Raw genomic sequence first — 19,620 nt, 5'->3', positions numbered from 1 at the left:
AAGTCCTTGGGCCCTGCACCCCATGGGAGACCAGGAGAAGCACCTGGCTCCTGCCTTCGGATCAGCATGGTGCACCGGCCGCCGCTGCCATTGGAGGGTGAACCAACGCAAAGGAAGACCTTTCTCTGTCTCTGTCTCTCTCACTGTCCACTCTGCCTGTCAAAAATAAAATTCAAAAAAAAAAAAGAAGATTTATTTATTTAAAGGCTGAGAGACAGAGAGAGAGAAATTGACATTGATTGGGGTAGATCTTCTATCCTCTGCATGACCACAAGAGCCAAGGCTGGGGTTAACCAATACTTCCTTTTTTTTTTTTTAAAGATTTATTTATTTATTTGAAAGTCAGAAAATTTTTTTAAAAAGTTTCAAGATTTTAATTTTTAAAGTATATTTATGTTCAAGGCAGAGAGAAAAGGAAACAGACAATAGGTAGAGATCTTCTGTCTTCTGGTTCAGCACTAGGCCAGGCCAAAACCAGGAGCCCAGAACTCAATCCAGGTTTACCATGTAGGTGTAGGAGGCCAAAGTACCAGAGCTAGCACTGCTGTCTCCCATAGTGCATTCATAGGAAGCTGGAATCGGAAAAGTAGCTGGGTCTGGCTATGGAATGTAGGTATCTTAACCACCTACCCTGTAGTGTCAGTTTTGTGTTTTGGTGTTGTGATGTAAGTGTTAAAAATGCTTTTTTTTTTTCTTTTTTTTAAAGATTTTATTTATTTGAGAGGTAGAGTTACAGAGATGGGGAGAGGGAGAGAAACGTTTTCCATCTGCTGGTTCACTCCCCACATGGCTGCAACGGCTGGAGCTGAGCTGATCCAAAGCCAGGAGCCAGGAGCTTTTTCTGGGTCTCCCACATGGGTGCAGAGGCCCAAGCATGTGGGCTCTCCTCCACTGCTTTCCCAGGCCATAAGCAGAAAGCTGCATTGGAAGAGGAATAGCCGGGATGCAAACTGGCACCCGAATAGGATTCTGGCACTGCAGGTGGCAGCTTTACCTGCTATGCCATGGTACCAGCCTCAAAAAAATACTTTTTGAAAAAGGAATATTTTAATGAAAATGGTCCTTCAGAAAAACATCAGTTTAAAATCCATATGTTTCAGATACACACAGTTCCTTTGTGTCGTGTTTTAGACACATCTTTTACTTTAGTTTTTTTTCCTAAAATTATATTATATCAGTAATCATTTAGAAGGGATGGATTAATGTTGTCCTGTTAGCATGATGATCACTGCATTGAAAAATTTGATTTGTTTTGTCAGCAATTGCCTGTGGTTACCTCCAGTACAATTGTGAGATGCCGTTCATGCCGGACGTACATCAACCCCTTTGTCAGCTTTCTTGATCACAGGAGATGGAAGTGTAATTTATGTTACCGAGTCAATGATGGTATGCCTTTCTCAAACATTCATTAATTTCTACTTCCATATTATAGATATTGGATAACACAAACATGATGTTAAAAAAAAAAAAGGAAAAACCAAAAACTGACCTTCTTATTTACCTGTAACCAATCCTTTCAAGGAAACTACTGTTAACTTTTTTCTATGCATTTGTGTGTGTAAACACATAGTTATATACTTTAAAAGGAAAAAAAGTGATGTTAGGTTGATACTGCATTTTTGCATTTATTATATTGGTATATAATAAATTATGTTTCATAGTATTATTTAAGACAGTAATTTAAGTAAGATTTTTATTTGAAGATTGTTCTGTGTCTTTTCTCTAGAATAAAAGAAAGTCCACAGAATAGCTGCTTAGTTTATTCACTGCTGGGAGGGAGGTGAGCATTGCTGGAAGGCTAGTTGAGTGTAGTTCTTTCAGTAATTGAGAAGGAAATCTGTCTCAGTAAGTATTTCACGGCTTACACGTATATGTGAGGAATATGATTTAATCAACAATAATCTGATGGCATCAGAGAAGGAAAGGGGTATGTCAATATCCACATTAAAAGTTAGATGACTGATAAGGAAGGAGATTCCATCAACAGTTGGGAAACAGGCATAACAAATTTTTATGAACATTTATTTATTTGAAAGATAGTCATGGAGAGTAGTCATGCTGGTTCACTCCCCAAATGGCCAGAGCCGAGCTGCTCTGAAGCCAGAAGCCAGGAGCTTCTTCTGGGTCTCCTGTGTGGATGCAGGGGTTCAAGGACTTGAGCCATCCTCCACTGCTTGCCTAGTACATTTACAGGGAGCTGGAGGGGAAGTGGAACAGGCAGGACTTGAGCCAGTGACCATATGGGATGCTGGCGCTGCAGGCCAGGGCTTTAACCCACCGTGCCACAGTGCTGGCCCCTGTTTATGTTTTTTAAGGGTATAGGAAGTTGAAGCTAGGGTAAGAATGTTCTTGTACTCTCATAATTGAGGATATGTATATATACTATTTAGTACTTCTTTGAAGTCTTGTGTGTATGTGCTTTAACATAAGAAATGGAATTGTATTAAGGTGTTGCCATATGTAGACCAGCCCATTGCGTGAATTATAGTTTACCTTTAAGAGTGCATAGGGATTTGAGTGAGTTTCTAAATGGTAACTGGGAAACCGTTCTGGTAATAATTTAGCAAATACTCCTTGAGCACTAGTACATTGTATGTGGTGGGCAACTAATGTTCCATAAAGGTCTCATCAGTGTGTCACTAAGTCATTAATGTTTCATAGCTTTCAAAAGCCAGCCAGATTCTGTACATTTAATATGTTAAATGTTAATATCCTTGGATAATTGTGAAATATAGTAATATATACTTGGTATTTAAAGAGTTATTTTAATCATCTTTTCAAGATATTTTAGGGAATATAGCTCTAATAAGAATTAATACAGTGAGAGTATCTTAGTTGTATTAACAAGATATATCCAGTACTGTTTAATATGTGAGAAACGTGAATAGAAATTCAAGAAAAAAGTAAATTTATCCCTTAATATTTATCCTGTACTGAATTATTTGTGAACCCCTAAATTAAGAAAATGGTGAAATACAAGGTATATTATATCCTTTCATTTTTATTAATATATGTCTATATATACATACATATATTGTTGACTTTGTGTAGTTCCTGAAGAATTCATGTACAACCCTTTGACCAGAGTCTATGGAGAACCTCATAGAAGACCTGAAGTTCAGAATGCTACTATTGAATTTATGGCTCCTTCAGAATACATGGTAAGCCTGCATGTTTGCATACAGGACTTATGTCACAGTCATTGGCTTAAGTTAAACAGTTTACCATCCTGTAATGGACTTTGATGCTTTAAAGTTTATAAAATTGTAGTGTTTGTTCATTATAAAGTAGTTCATTAGGCTCTATGTGTATGTATGAAAAGTAAAAGAAGATAAAATTCCACTGAAGTTTCCTGTGTATCCATCCAGAAATTTGCAGCACCATCATGTGATTATATTTATGTTGAGTCATGACCAGTTTTCTCTGTTAGAAAACTCTGTGGTGTGTCAGCCTCTGTAAGCTGATGCTCACTCCAGGTTGGTAGCGTCAGAACAAAGTAGATTAGAGGACACCCAGCTGGTGTCCAGTGCAGAACTGATTACTGTTCACTGGGGGAAGAAGTCCCCACACCTTTTCTGTCACGGAAGTGATTCATGTTGCATTGATAGCAGGAGAAACTGTCTGAGGTGATTTGTTTTGTTTTTTACTCAGTGAAAATTGGCTGAAATATGTTGGTTAAATAGCCAGGTAAGGCTAACTTGATCTGTCACATTCAGAATTATAATTTCTCCAAAGTGTAAAATATAACACACATGTAGAAAAGATTTTTTTTTTTTTTTTTTAAATTTTTGACAGGCAGAGTGGACAGTGAGAGAGAGAGAGACAGAGAGAAAAGGTCTTCCTTTTGCCGTTGGTTCACCCTCTAATGGCTGCCGCGGTAGCGCGCTGCGGCGGGCGCACCGCGCTGTTCCAATGGCAGGAGCCAGGTGCTTATCCTGGTCTCCCATGGGGTGCAGAGCCCAAACACTTGGGCCATCCTCCACTGCACTCCCTGGCCACAGCAGAGAGCTGGCCTGGAAGAGGGGCAACCGGGACAGGATCGGTGCCCCAACCGGGACTAGAACCCGGTGTGCTGGCGCCGCAAGGCGGAGGATTAGCCTGTTGAGCCACGGCGCCGGCCGTAGAAAAGATATTTTAAAAAACAGGTTCACCAAATAATTATAAAATCTTTTGTTAGCACTACCTGGGGTCAGAAACTGGATGTTGCCCTTGTTGTCAGAGGCTCTTCTGATCACATTTCCTTCCCTTCCTGTCTTTGAGAAAATATTCTGCTGAATTATTGCAGTCACAGGTTCCTTTTCCTTTTTGGAATATGTCTATAAAACTGCAAGTGTACTTCAAAGAGTTCATGGAAGACAGAATTAAAAGATGAGTTTATTTGGTGTGAAAATTTTTGAAATCTGTATATCAAGGGGTCTTCAAAAGGTTCATGAAAAATGTGTATTATGTGTGAGCTTTTCAAAGGACACTCTCATGGTATAGCTTTATCTATTTGCTAAAGTCTGAGCCTGTACATACTGCTGATTTCATTGTTGGCCTGTATGTTGATCCTGCAACTGATAAGTTTAAATTAATCCCTATTAAATGCATTTAATGAAATTTTTATTTTCCTTCAGTTACGGCCGCCTCAACCTCCAGTGTACCTTTTTGTGTTTGATGTGTCTCACAATGCAGTTGAAACTGGATACTTGAATTCAGTTTGCCAGAGTTTGTTAGACAATCTGGACTTGTAAGTGTTTTAATTCAGTTTAAATCTAAATCTGTGTTTGCAAAATGAATAGGTAGTTTTCAAAATTTACTTTAAAAATGCTACTTATGTAATTATGGTCTAAAAGATCATTTAAATCAGTTGTTAAATTTGGATACACATGGAATCCTTATTTTTGTACTTCTAATAGGAAGAATAACCTCCATGTATCTGTCTCCCAAGGTCATTGTCTTCAGCATTGTGCTGTTCTGATTCTCTCCCTTCACTCACACGATTTGTTTTTTCCATTGAATATCTTAGCACAGATCTCAGACGGCATATAGTTTTTTTTTTTTTTGGTAGGATTTATTTATTTGAAAGACAGAGGCAGAGGCATAGGGAGAGAGGGAGAGAGAGAGAGAGGTCTTCCATCCTCTGGTTCACTCCCCAAATAGTCACAATAACTGGAGCTGGGCCAATCCAAAGCCAGGAGCCAGGAGCATCTTCCTGGTCTCATACATGGGTGCAGGGGGCCCAAAACTTGGACTGTCTTCTACTGCTTTCCCAGGCCATAGCAGAGAGCTGGATTGGGAGTGGAGCAGCCAGGACTAGAACTGGTGTCCATGTGGGATGCCAGCAATGCAGGCAGCAGCTTTATGCACTGTGCCACAGCACCAGCCCCACATATAGTATTTTGTAAATACTTCAGGATTAACTTTGTTTGTTTGTTTATTTACTTGAAAGAATTATAGAGAGAGAGAAAAAAATCTTGCATCTGCTGATTGATTCCTCATATGCAGTGGCCAAGGCTGGGCCAGGCTGAAGCTAGGCACCAGGAAGTCCATCCTGGTCTACCGCTTAGGGAGCGTGGGCCCAAGCACTGGGTCTTCCTCTGCTGTTTTCTTGAGCTTGTTCTTGGGGAGCTTGAGCTGGTGCTCATGTCAGATGCTGGCATCACAGCTGGCAGCTTAAACCACTGCACAATAATGTTGGCCCCTTCAGGGCTGACTTTTAACCCTGATTATGATATTAGTATTACACCGAGCAAAAATAGCAATAGTTCCATACTGTTGTTTGATATTCTCTTCCCGTTTTGTTCCTGCTTGTCTCTAAAGCACTCTTTTTTTTTAAGATTTATTTATTTATTTGAAAGCCAGAGTTACACAGAGAGAGGAGAGGCAGAGAGAGAAAGGGAGAGAGAGAGAGAGAGAGAGAGAGAGACAGACAGACAGGTCTTCCTGATGGTTCACTCCCTAGTTGGCCGCAACGACTGAAACTGCGCCAATCCGTAGCCAGGAGCCAGCAGCCAGGAGCTTCTTCCAGGTCTCCCACATGCGTGCAGGGGCCCAAAGACTTGGACCATCTTCTATTGCTTTCCCAGGTCATAGCAGAGAAATGGATCAGAAGAGGAGCAGCTGGGACTAGAACTGGCAACCCATAGGGGATCCCGGTGCTTCAGGCCAGGGTATTAACCTGCTGTGCCACAGTGCTGGCCACTGAAGCCCCTAAAGCAATCTTTTTACAATATGTGTGTTGGAATAAGGATCCAAAGAGTGTATACACATTGTATTCAATTAACAAGTCTTTCAAGTTTCTTTTTTCTTTTTTTTTTTTTTTATTCATTTGACAGATAGAGTTAGACAGAGAGAGAGAGAGAGAGAGAGAGAGAGAGAGAGAGGTCTTCCTTCTGTTGGCTCACCCCCCAATTGGCCGCCATGGCCGGAATTACGCCGATGTGAATCCAGGAGCCAGGTGCCTCCTCCTGGTCTCCCATGCAGGTGCCAGGGCCCACGCACTTGGGCCATCCTCCACTGCCTTCCCAGGCCATAGCAGAGAGCTGGACTGGAAGAGGAGCAACCAGGACTAGAACCCGGTGCCCATATGGGATGCTGGTGCCACAGACAGAGGATTAACCGAGTGAGCCATGGTGCCGGCCCCTCAAGTTAATAAAAGGAATTATTTTGGGTGCAAGCACTTGGCATAGTAGTTAACATGTGATTAAGATGCCTGTGTCAGAGTCCCTAGGTTCGATACCTGGCTCTGGGTCCTGATTCCAGCGTTCCTGTTAGTGCAGACCCTGGGAGTCAGCAATGGTGGCTGATGTAATTGGGTTTCTGCCACCCATTTAGAACACCTGGATTGAGTTCCTGGCTCTGCGCCTGGGGGCAGGCATTTGAAGAGTGAACCAGCAAATGGAAGCTCTCTCCCTATCTCAGCCCCTCCAATAAAGCAAAAACAAGACAAACCTGTATTTTCAATCTTTTATTTTTTATATATTTTGTTTATTGACATGAGACAAAGAGATAGACAATGTTCCCAACACCTGGTCCAATCCCAAAATGCCCAGTGGAATCAGGCTGGAAGTGGGTTTCAAAACCAAGTACTCCAATATGGGATGCAGGCATTTTAATCACCAGGCTAAACATCTTCCCCAAAACCTGTACTTTATTTTCTGTTTTTTAAAAGGTTTATTTATTTATTTATTTGAAAGGAAGTGTTACATAGAGAGAGGGCAAGAGACAAAAAAAAAATAGAGAGAGATCTTCTATCCACTGGTTCAGTCCCCAAATGGCCACTGGGGCTGAGCCAGGCCAAAGCCAAGAGGCTGGAACTCCATCTGTGTCTGTCCCGTGGGTGGCAGGGGCCCAGTATTTGGGCCATCTACCGCTGCTTTCCAAGGCTCATTATCAGGAAGCTAGATGGTAAGTGGAACAGCCAGGAGTTGAACTAGCACTAATGGGTTGCTATCATTGCGGGTGGCAGCTAAACCTGCTGTGCCACAGGGCTCATCCCCAAAACTGGTACTTTAAATGGTGCTTACATACTTAACGTAACTCAAGAAAGCAGCACGGCATTTCATGTTAGTGAATAATGAGGTATACTGCTCCTGTGTGGTGTAGAGGAGTGTGAAAGACTCATCAGGAAAGGAGTAACTCCCTTAATCATGGTGAAAAGAGTGTCTTTGTTACTGCCAGCATTTGTATTTTTTTTTTTAGGTTTATTTATTTATTTGAAAGTTAAAGTGGCATAGAGAGCTAGAGATCTTCTATCTGCTGGTTTACTCTGTTAGTGGCCTATACAGGTGGATCTGGGCCAGGCTAAAGCCAGAAACCAGGAACTCTATTCCGGTTTCTCATATGGTGGCAGAGGCCCAAGCACTTGGGCCATCTTCAGCTGCCTTCCCACATGCATTAGCAGGAAGCTGGATCAGAAGTGGAGGAGTCAGTGCTCCAAATATGCACCAAACTGGTGCTCCAATATGGAGTAAGCAACACCTTGACCTGCCTCATCACCATGCTGGCCCCATGAGTCCTTTAAAACAGACATTTTTGGGGCTGGCACTATGACCTATTAGGCTTAGTGCCTGCCTGTGGTAACAGTCAAGTCCTGACTGCTCCACTTCCTATCCAGCTCCCTGCTAAGTAGCCAGGGAAAGCAGTGGAGAATGGCCCAAGTCTTTAGGTCCCTATACCCAAGTGGGAGACGTGGAAGAATTTCCTGGCTCCTGGCTTCAGATTGGCCCAACTCTTGCTGTTGTGGCCATTTGGGGAGTGAACCACCAGTTGGAAGATGTCTCCCTGTCTCTATCTCTCACTATGCCTCTCACATAAATAAATAAATCTTAAAAATTTCTTCATTTGGCCGGTGCTGTGGCTTAACAGGCTAATCCTCCGCTTTGTGGCGCCGGCACACTGGGTTCTAGTCCCGGTTGGGGCGCCAGATTCTATCCCGGTTGCCCCTCTTCCAGGCCAGCTCTGTGCAATGGCCCGGGAAGGCAGTGAAGGATGGCCCAAGTCCTGGGCTCTGCACCCGCATGGGAGACCAGGAGAAGCACCTGGCTCCTGGCTTCGGATCAGCACGATGAGCCAGCCACAGCGGCCATTGGAGGGTGAACCAATGGTATAAAGGAAGACCTTTCTCTCTGTCTCTCTCTCTCACTATCCACTCTGCCTGTCCAAAAAAAAAAAAAAATTCTTTTTTCATTCTTAAATACATTAAAGAATGTAAGAAGTTTAGGGAAGCTTTTTTTAAAAAATGTATCAACTAGAGTTTATACAGCATTTTAGAGTTCTATGTGATAATTTTTGGAAGCATTTTTAATAAAATGACTTGATACCATCTGCATAGTTTTGTGTATACTTTCTACTGTTTCTATATATTATTTCTTAAATACAATTTATAAAACTATTCCACTCTTATTTTTCTGGCTTATGTGTAGTATTTTCCCTTTGGGTTAGATATATTTTCATGATAATTAAATATTGATGGTTTAAACGTTTGGTTATCTTGGGCCAATTTTCATAATACTAAATTAGATAATTGCATGTAACTCTTAGCAGATACTTTATGAGTTTATGAATATGGAAAAACTTGATAAAATAACCTTCTGAATTTGTTTTTAGACTTCCTGGCAACACTAGAACAAAAATTGGCTTCATAACATTTGACAGTACAATTCATTTCTACAGTCTCCAAGAAGGTCTCTCCCAACCGCAGATGCTAATAGTTTCAGATATTGAAGGTATATATTATACACTTAAATGTATTAAACTCCTTCAAAATTTTCAGTTTTAGTAATACTTCAGGTTTATTTGAGAAATTAGAAGTACTTGGTATGATTCTGTTTTATCAGAGAAAGGCTGCAGTATAAAAGAGTAAGATTATTGGAATTGTAGGAATCAGTCAGTTCCATCTCTTTGTATAAGAGGAGACAGCGCTATGGAAGTAGAGTGAATTCTAAACAAGGTAGCAGAAAAACCTGAATATTACTTCTTACAGTAACTTTTGGTCTATTTTTCCTTCTTCTCATTCATTCCAAAAGTATTTAAAGACAGACATATAACCCAAAGAAATAGGATAGAGAGCTCAGACATAAGCCTTAACATATATGGTCAACTGATACTTGACAAGGATGCCAAGACCATTTGGTGGGGGAAAAGACAATCTTTTCAACAAATAGTGTGGGAAAACTAGACATGCAAAAGGATAAAGTTGGGTCCCTTACTCATATCACAGAAAGAAAATTAGTTCAAAATGGATCAAAAATCTGAACTCAAAAGCTAAAAACTGTAAAAATTGAGAGGAAAAACTTCATGACATTAATTTGGCAGTCATTACTTGGATATGAGACCAAAAGTGTAGGCAGGACGAGAAAAATAAGAAATTGGAGTTTATCAGTATTAAGAACTTGTGTACACCAAAGGATACTATCCAGAAAGTGAAAAGACAATCCACTGAATATCCAGAATATATGAAAGAATATATAAAATATGTAAAAGGATATATAAAATATCCAGAACATATAAAGAACTATAAATCAACAAGAAAAAATACAATTACAAAAAGAGAAAAGGAGTTGAACATTTCTTCGAAGAAAGATATTTAAATGAGCAGTAAACACATGAAAATATGCTAAACTTTGTTAGTTTTTAGAGAAATGGAAGTCAAAGTCAAAGTGAGATAGCCACATCACATCTGTTAAGATGACTTTTTTTTTTAAACATGCTCTCTTTTTAAATTTTTTTTTTTTTTATTTACGTGGGAGGCAGAGTTATAGACACAGAGAGGAAGAGAGGGAGAGGGGGAGAGGGGGAGAAGGGGAAAGAGAGAGAGGTCTTCCATCCACTGATTCACTCCCCAAATGCCTCAATGGCTAGAACTGGGCTGATCCAGAGCCAGGAGCTTCTTTTGGGTTTCTCACGCGGATGCAGGGGCCCAGGCACTTGGACCATCTTGCACTGCTTTCCCATGCCATCAGCAGGGAGCTGGGTGAGCAGTAGAGCCGCTGGGACGCGAACTGTCACCCATATGGGATGACGCCACTGCAGTGGATGTTTAGCCTACTATGCTACAGCACCAGCCCCCACCTTTTTTTAAAATGGAACGTAAAAAGTATTGGTAAACGTGTGGAAATACTGGAATCTCTGGTGGGAATCTGAAGTAATACAGCTCTATAGAAAATAATTTGGCAGTTCTTCAAAGGTAATATAAAATTGCTATATGATCTTGCAGTTCTACTTCTCAATATATACCCAAAAGAGTAGAAAGCAGGGACCCATACTTTTACATCATATTTATTATGACTTAAAGGTAGAAACGCCCCAAGTAGCCATCAACAGATAAATGGATAAATAAAATGTGATATAAACATATATTGGAATATTTTATTGAGCCTTAAGAATGAAGCGCTGATATATGCTACAGTATAGATGAAGTATGGCGACATCAGGCTAAGTGCAGTAAGCCATCACAAAAGGACAGATAGTGTATGATTCTGCTTATCTGAGGTACCTAGAATAGGCAGATTCAGAGTCGGGAAGCAGCAGAGATTATCAGTGGTTGGTGGGGAAGGGAAATCAGTGGTCATCAAGTTTGGAATGATAAAAAAGTTCTGAATATAAATGATGATGTTTACATAACATAAATGTACTGAATGCCACTGAATTATCCACTTAAAAATAGTGAAGATGGCAAGTTTTATGGTATATATATATATTTTTTTAAAAAGATTTATTTGAGAGGCAGACAGAGGAGGGAGAGACAGCAAGAAAGAGATCTTCTATCTGCTGGATCACTCCCCAGATGGCCACAGTGACCAGAGCTGGGCCGATCCAAAGCCAGGAGGCAGAATCTTCTTCCCGGTCTCCCACATGGTGTGCAGGGTTTCAAGCCCTTGGGCCATCTTCCACTGCTTTCCAAGGTTCTTTAATAGGGAGCTGAATGGGAAGTGAAGCAGCTGGGACTTGAACTGGTGCCCATATGGGATGCTGATGCCACAGGCAGAGGTTTAACCCGTTATGCCACAGCGCTGACCGCTAGGCAGAAATTTTTTGAGTATAACATGAAAAGCACAGACAACTAAAGATTAGATTAGATAAGTTGGGCTCTGAATTTAGAAACTTGAAAGAACACCAACAGGAAGGTAAAAAGACAACCCAGAGTGGGAGGAAGTATTTCCTAATCATTGCTGATAAGGGATTTTTATTTAAAATACATGTGAAGTCCTACAACAACAATAAAAAGCCAAATAACCCAGTTAGTCAGTAGATAAAGGGGTTGAATAGACAGTTCTACTCAATACATATCGTTCAATTTTGTCAGTAGAAAAATGGTTGACAAGCTCAATAGAAATATACTGTACATCATGAGTTCAGGCAAATGCAGTTGAAAACCTCAATAAGTCACTTCCTACCAACTGAAATGGCTAAAATTAAAGAGGCAGAGTTAATGGGTATTGGCAAGGGAAACTGAAAACTTCAAACACCACTAAAGCAGTGTGAAATGTTACAGCCACTCTGGAAGGCAGGCTGTAAGTTCTTCAGAAAGTTACCCATACACTTACCATATGACCAGCAACACTATGCAGTAGGTATATACTCAAGAAAGTGGAAAGTAAGTCTATATAAAAATTTGTGCATGTAAGTTGATAGCAGCATCACCAAACAGTGGATGCAGCCCAGATGTCCATCTTCTGGTTAATTAATAGAGAAAATATGATATATCCTTTTACTGGAATGTTACCTGGCAGTAAAAAAGAATGTAGTGCTGATGCAGGCCCACATGTGTGGATCTTGAAAGCATTATACTTACTGGAGGAAGCCAGTAACGAAAAAATGTGATGTGATTCTCGTTCTAGAAGATAGTCAGAAATACAACACTGTAGAGATAGAAAGTTGACCAGTATTGCCAGGAGTTGGGGAAAAGAGTAATGAAGTATACCTGTTAATGGCTACAGGGTTTTTTTCATTTTTTAAAAGATTAATTTATTTATTCAAAAGGCAGAGTAATAGTGAGATCTTTTTGTTTGTTCACTCCCCAAATGGCCACAACAGTTGGTGCTGGGCCATGCTGAAACCAGGAACCAGGAACTCTGTCCTGGTCACCCTCATGGATAGCAGGACCCCAAGGACTTGAGCCATGGTCCTGTCCTTTCCCAGATGCATTAGCAAGGAGCTGGATTGGAATCAGAGCAGGTTTCTTTTTGAGATAAATAACAGGGACTGGAATTTGACAGTGGTCATGACCAAACAACTCTAAATGTGTTAAAAATAACAACCACATGTTGAAATGTTGCAGTGCACACCTTTAAAGATTTATTTGTTTATTTGAAAGGCAGTTACAAAGAGTTTCCGAGAGAGTTTCCATATGTATGTTCACTCCCCAGATGGCCACAATGGCAAGGGCTGGGCCAGGCTGAAGTCAGAGCTTCCCATGTAGGTGCAGTGAGTCATCCTCCATCGGTTTTCCAGGCACATTAGTAGGGAACTGGATTGGAAATGGAGCAGCCGGGACTCAAACTGGCACCCACAAGGGATGCTGGCATTGCAGGTGATTGTAGAACCTGCTGGCCCCACAAGACTTTAAATAAAGCAACTCCTTTTAAGTATTTAACCATACTGTTACCAGTATGGATTTTGTGACACATGAAGAATTTCTTAATATTGTTAGAAGAAAATTCTTTATAGAGGAAAAAAAGAAGCCTAAATAGTAGATGGTGGGGGCCAGTGTATGGTGTACATACTACCTGCGATGCTGGCATCCCATATGAGTGCCATTTCGAGTCCCACTGTTCCACTTATGATCCAGCTCCCTGCTAATGCACCTGGTAAAGCAGCAGAGGATGGCCTAAGTCCTTGGGCTCCTGCACCCACATGGGAGACCCAGAAGAAGCTCCTGGCTTTGGATGGGCCCAGCTCTGGCCTTTGCTGCCATTGGAGAGTGAACCAGCCGATGGAAGATCCTCTCTCTCTGGTTCTCCCTCTGGCTACCTCTGCCTTTCAAATAAATAAAAATCAATCTCAAAAAAATAAATAAATAAATAAATGGTGCATTTTTATATGATAGTTAAAGTGAACATTGCATGTTTTGAATTATTTAATAATAAATTTATTTTTTTATAAACTTTATACTGAGTTTTTTTTTTTTTCTTACCCTCCTCCCCAGTGGCAATAGGGTTCTTTGGCTAGCTTGCAGGTACATCATTAAAAAAGGAAAAAAAAAAATGCAGCATTCCACCATGTAGTCTTTAACATGGGAAGCAAAGTGCATGCGTAAAACCTTACTGTTGACAGATCAGTGTCTTCTAATTGGGCATCTGTTTACCTCTTCTCAGAACAGATGGGTTGTAGTCAATCTCCCACACTGTGGCTCTTTGGACATCGTGTGGACAGTCTATTAATAGTGCAGGAGGTGGCTTTTCTTTTAAGTAGGGGGTAAAAATTGCATCATTGCTTTGGATTTAGAACATCTTTAGCAATTGAATTTTTTAAAAAATAAGTATTTCCTTGTTCTTTCAGATGTTTTCATACCTATGCCAGAGAACTTACTAGTCAATTTAAATGAAAGTAAAGAGGTAAGGCACATCTCCCTATTCAGCCTGTTTAATTGAAATATTTAAAGAATATGGTTTTGAAATGAACTTTAAGTAAAATTTTGCTTCTTTCTGGAGCATTTCGAAGATGTGTAGTATTTTGTATTTGCTCTTCAAATTTGTTAGATGAACAGCTCCTGAGTCGATTCAAACCTGTGCTGAGCATTTTTCTAAGGAAGCACACTTTTGTAGTAAAGGTAGAAGCCTATTCCATAAAGGAGGAACAATGAAGGAAACCAGCCTTGGCAGCTGTGGGAATCTGGGAGGGTTGCTGAGATAAAGCTTCTGGTCACTGCGTAGAAGCACATTAGCTAGGCTGCTTTCAGTGCCCTTTGCTTTTCTGATTCACAGAGTGTCATTGGGGTCAGTTCAGAAGAAACTGTTATTACCTGCCTGGAAATTGCCATGTGATAATACAGTGAGAGGTGAACAGAACGTGTCTGAAGGGGGGATGTTGTCTACCCTGTACATGCATATATGCCGTAAGGGTAACATTTTAACTAGCAGGGCTATGGTCTCCGCTGTTGACGTTGGTGACTGTGCCATAGTGCGGAATACTTTTTTCCCCATTAACTCTATTTGTACATCCTAACCTGAATAGGTAGATTTTCTTTTTTTTTTTTTTCTTTTTTTCTTTTTTCTTTTTTTTTTTTTTTGTAGTGTTATTACTAGTTGGCAAAGTTACTTGATGTATTAGATTGTGCAACAGGGAAGTATTAAACCAACTCTGAAATTTCAAAGAATAAAGTATTTAGAGGTGATGGGAAGGCCATATTTTGTGGCAAATCTCTATAAACTGGGATGGTACTTTTGGATACATTTTGGACTTAAAGTCTTGCTGGACTACTGCATGTGCAAGAACTGTAAGGCCCCAATTTTGGTTTGTCTTGCTTGCCAATTTATAATGTTCACCTAAATGGCTTTCTTGTCATTTGACCTACTTCATTGTTTACTGTAGTGTCTGTAGATTCTCTGACCATCATCATGACTCAGTGTCTTGTCTGTTGTATTAAATACTGAGTGATTTAATTGTAGGGAAAAATTGATTATAACAATCTGGAGTTTTTTCACTTTATTTCGCAAGCTCGTCCAAGATTTACTGAAGACTTTGCCACAAATGTTTACCAAGACACTGGAGACCCAGAGTGCCTTGGGTCCTGCGCTTCAGGCTGCTTTTAAGCTGATGTCCCCAACTGGAGGTCGAATGTCTGTTTTTCAAACACAACTCCCAACTCTTGGAGTGGGAGCCCTGAAACCACGAGAGGAACCCAACCAAAGATCATCTGCTAAGGTTAGAAAGTCAGCAGGTGTGGCACAATGACTGGATGTATGCTCATGCTGTGTTCCTTTGATCAGAAAGCTTGTTTTTTCAATTTGTTTTTCAGTTGTGAAGGAAGAGAATATAAGAAAATGTTTACAGTCTTTCATTTTTGTGTAGATATCCCTATTACATTTTTTCTGACTGATTCATCTTTATTTTTTTCCTTCCTTTCCATTCTCCCATTTTATTTTATTGTTTAAAGATGTATTTATTTTTATTTGGAAGGTGAATGAGAGGGAGAAGGAGGGAGGGAAGGAAGGAGAGAGAAAGAGACAGAGAGAAAAGATGAGAGGAACAGGGAATGAGAGAAAGATCTTTCCATCTGCTTCTTCGTTCCTCAAATGACCACAACACCTGAGGCTGGTCCAGGCTGAAGGAGGAACCTAGAACTCCATCCAGGTTTTCCATGTTAGTGGCAGGGACCCAAACACTCTTGGACCATCCTTCTCTGCCATCCCAGACACATTAGCAGGGAGCTAAATCAGAAATGGAACAGCTGGGGCCGACTTTGTGGCATAGCGGGCGAAGCTGCCGCCTACAATGCTGACATCTTATATGGGTGCTGGTTTGAGTCCTGCCTGCTCTACTTTTGATCCAGCTCCCTGCTCATGCACCTGGGAAAGCAGCAGAAGGTGGCTCAACTTCTTGAGTTTCTGGCACCCATGTGAGAAACCAGAATGGAGGTCCTGACTCCTGACTTTGGCCTGATGTAGTCCTGGCTATTATGTCCATCTGGGGAGTGAACCAATGGATGGAAGATCTCTGACTCTGTCCCCTTCTCTGTAATTCTGCCTTTCAAATAAAATCTTTAGGTAACAAAAAAACAAAAAACATGAAGTTTTTTTTTAAAAAAATGGAGCATCTAGTAGTTGAACTGGCATTCTATATGGGATACCAGCATTGCAGATGGAAGCTAAACTCACTGTACCACAGTGCTGGCCCCTATTTTATTTTATTTACAGATTTATTTTTATTTATACACATACACACACATACATACATATATATAAATGGCACAGTGATAAGGAGAGAGAGATCTTCCATTTGCAGGTTTAGTCCCCAAATGCCTACAAGAGCTGGAGCTGGGCCATACTGACGCTAGGAGCAGAAACTCCTTCCATGTATCCTACATGGTGGCAGCAACCCAAGTAATTGAGCCATCATGTGCTGCCTCCCAAGCACATTACCAGGATGCTGGATCAAAAACAAGTGACGGGGCTGGTGCAGTGACATGGTGGGTAAAGCTGCCGCCTGCAGTACTGGCATCACGTATGGGTGCCAGTTTAAGTCCCGGCTGCTCCACTTCGAATCCAGCTCTCTGCTATGGCCTGGGAAAGCAGTGGAAGGTGACCCAAGTCCTTGGGCCGCACCCACATGGGAGATCCAGAAGAAGCTCCTGGCTCCTGGTTTCAGATTGGCCCAGCTCTGGCCGTTGGGGCCACATGGGGAGTGAACCAGTGGATGAAAGACTTTTCTTTGTCTGTCTGTCTGTCTGTCTCTCTGTCTTTTTCTCTGCCTCTGCCTCTCTGTAACTCTGCCTTTCAAATAAATAAATAAATCTTTAAAAAAAAGAAACATAGGTGAGACTCGATCAATCTCAGAAACTCTGAGTTAGGATGTGGACATCCCTAGAAGTAGTTTAACTTGGGGCACAATAATGCCTGTACCACTCTTATTTTTCATACCTTTAATAGGCCACTATCAATCCAACCCAGCTTAGATGAGAAAGTCTGGGAGACTTACTATATTTGCAAGGGACAAGGTAGAACCTATATGACCAGTTAAGAGTAGTCATATTTTGTATACTGATAACTAAAAACCGCTTTAAAAAACATTTATGTATTAATTTTGAAAGTCAAAGTTAGAGAAAGAGAGGGGGGAGGAGAGAGAGAGAGAGTGAAAGAGAGAGAGAGAGAGAGAGATCTTCCATCTGTTGCAGATCGCTGCAGCAGCCAACATTGGGACAGGCTGAAGCTAGGAGGCAAGAACCTATTCTGGTTATGCCACATAGGTGGCAGGGACCATCTTCTGCTGTCTTCACAGGCCATTAGCAGGGAGCTGGATTAGAAGTGGAGCTGCTGGGACTTTAGTCAGCACCCATATGGGATGCTGGTATTGCAGGTGGTACCTTTACTTGTGACACCACAACACTGGCCCCCACAAACTGCTTTTGAGTATCTTGTATCTATAAACTTAGAGTTTGAGACTTGAATTTCCCAAAATTTTATGAGAGGCAGGCCACTATCCTATACTGGTTATAACCATTGTCTCTTCTAGAGTTAGAATATCTGTGTTTCACTGCTTATTAGTTGAGTGAGCCTGAACAGCTACTTCATTTCTTTGCCTATTTGTTTTCTTACAACCAAAGTAAAAATAATGGTAGTACCCACCTCTTAGTGTAGTTGAAAAGATTTAATAGATATTGTATTTGCATTGTTTAAAACAGTTTCCAGTATGCTGAGCATTTAGTAGATTTTTAGTTTTAGTAATTATCTGTATTAAGTACAAAGTTAATATAATAGATGTATTAATTTCTAAAGAAATGTTTTTCTTAAAAAATTAATGTAACAAATTGAGAGGATGTGGGGTGGACTGTGTGGTGTAGCTGGTTAGTCTTCCCTTGGAGATAACTGTATCCCTTAATGGAGCGCCTGGTTCAAGTCCTGGCTTCTCTGCTTCTGATCCTGCTTTCTGATGCTGGACATCCTGAGAGGCAGCAGGTGGTGAGTCACTTAGCTCCCTGCCACTCATTTGGGAGGCCCAGATGGAGTTCCAGGCTTCTGGCTTCAACCTGGCCAAGCCCTGGCTATTGAACCAGTAGATGGAAGATCTAGCCCCCTCCCTGTTCCACCTCTTTCTGTGTGTTTCTCTGCCTTTCAAATAAATGGAAATTCACAAACATCAAAATAAAAAAAGAAGGGACCGGCATTGTGGCATAATAGGGTATACTGCTGCCTGAAACACCAGTGTCTCGATGGCAAGTCCCAGCTGCTCCACTTTCAATCCAGTTCCCTGCTAATGTGCCTGGAAAGCAGCAAAAGACAGCCCAAGTCCAAGTGCTTGGGCCCCTGCACCCACACCAGAGACCCTAATGAAGCTTCTGGCTCTTGGCTTTGGCCTGGCACAGCCCTGACTATTGCAGCCGTTTGGGGAATAGACCAGCTGATAGAAGATCTCTCTGTCTCCTTAACTCTACCTTTCAAATAAATAAAATAATCTTTAAAAAAATAGATAGAGGCTGGCACTGTGGTAGAGTAGGCTAGGCATCCACCTGTGGTGCTGACATACCCTATGGGCACTGGTTAGGGTCCCAGTTGCTCCTCTTCAAATCCAGCTCTCTACTGATGGCCTGGGAAAGTAGTGGAAGGTGGCCGAAGTATTTGCTCCCCTGTGCCCATATGGGACACCTGGAGGAGGCTCCTGGCTCCTGGCTTCAGATTGGCCCAGCTCCAGCCACTGTGGCCATCTGGGGAGTGAACCAATGATGGAAGATCTTTCTGTCTCTCCCTTTTTCTGTCTGTAACTCTGCCTCTCAAGTAAATAAATAAATCTTAAAATATATAAGTAAAAATCAAAAAGAAATTTTATAGAATGACCAATTTACCTTTGTAAATATTAAAATTTTTGGAAAACATACTGATCTATTAACATTTTCTCTTTATAATTTATTATTAATAGGAAATACACCTAACGCCATCCACTGACTTCTATAAGAAATTAGCCTTGGATTGCTCTGGTCAGCAGGTAGCTGTTGACTTATTCCTTCTCAGTGGGCAGTACTCTGATTTGGCTTCTCTGGGTAAGTTCTTCCTAATGCTTTTTTTTCTTAAATTGTTGTTACAGTAGTATTTACATGATGGTGTCCTAAGCAAAAGAAAAATACTAGTTTTGTCTGTTGTAATTGTATAATCTTCTCTAAACATTTAGTAATAGAGACATTTTCATACTACTCTTGAAAAGAGTGAAATGTTCTTTATGACAGAACCTTGGGATGTTCATTAGACAGCGATTAACTGCAATGCATGCAGTTACTTTGCTGAGGTAATTTAAAAGGAGTATGTATTCTCTTCTAGGCTGTATATCTCGCTATTCAGCGGGTAGTGTGTATTACTATCCCTCTTACCATCATCAGCACAACCCAGTACAAGTACAGAAGTTACAGAAGGAGCTACAGAGATACCTCACGCGGAAGATTGGCTTTGAGGCTGTCATGAGGATTCGGTGCACCAAAGGTGGGAATGG

The 19,620-nt window shown here is 41.0% G+C and overlaps 1 protein-coding gene across 2 annotated transcripts in view; it reads left to right on the top strand.

Annotated features, from left to right (window-relative positions):
* The window catches only part of SEC24A (SEC24 homolog A, COPII coat complex component), an 88,104-nt gene that overhangs the window by 39,667 nt on the left and 28,817 nt on the right, over window positions 1-19,620 (top strand). For both annotated transcript variants that reach the window (XM_062189122.1, XM_062189121.1), the window contains 8 exons: window positions 1,260-1,386; window positions 3,052-3,161; window positions 4,617-4,729; window positions 9,091-9,209; window positions 13,984-14,039; window positions 15,142-15,348; window positions 19,057-19,177; window positions 19,452-19,610. In XM_062189122.1, coding sequence (XP_062045106.1) covers window positions 1,260-1,386; window positions 3,052-3,161; window positions 4,617-4,729; window positions 9,091-9,209; window positions 13,984-14,039; window positions 15,142-15,348; window positions 19,057-19,177; window positions 19,452-19,610 — 1,012 coding nt within the window. The remainder of the gene's footprint in view (window positions 1-1,259; window positions 1,387-3,051; window positions 3,162-4,616; window positions 4,730-9,090; window positions 9,210-13,983; window positions 14,040-15,141; window positions 15,349-19,056; window positions 19,178-19,451; window positions 19,611-19,620) is intronic.

This window comes from Lepus europaeus, chromosome 4 (genome assembly GCF_033115175.1).
Source record: "Lepus europaeus isolate LE1 chromosome 4, mLepTim1.pri, whole genome shotgun sequence".
In the NCBI taxonomy this organism is placed as follows: domain Eukaryota; kingdom Metazoa; phylum Chordata; class Mammalia; order Lagomorpha; family Leporidae; genus Lepus; species Lepus europaeus.
The sequence above is the reverse complement of the archived record's forward strand: the minus strand, read 5'-3'. Positions and strand labels throughout refer to the sequence as shown.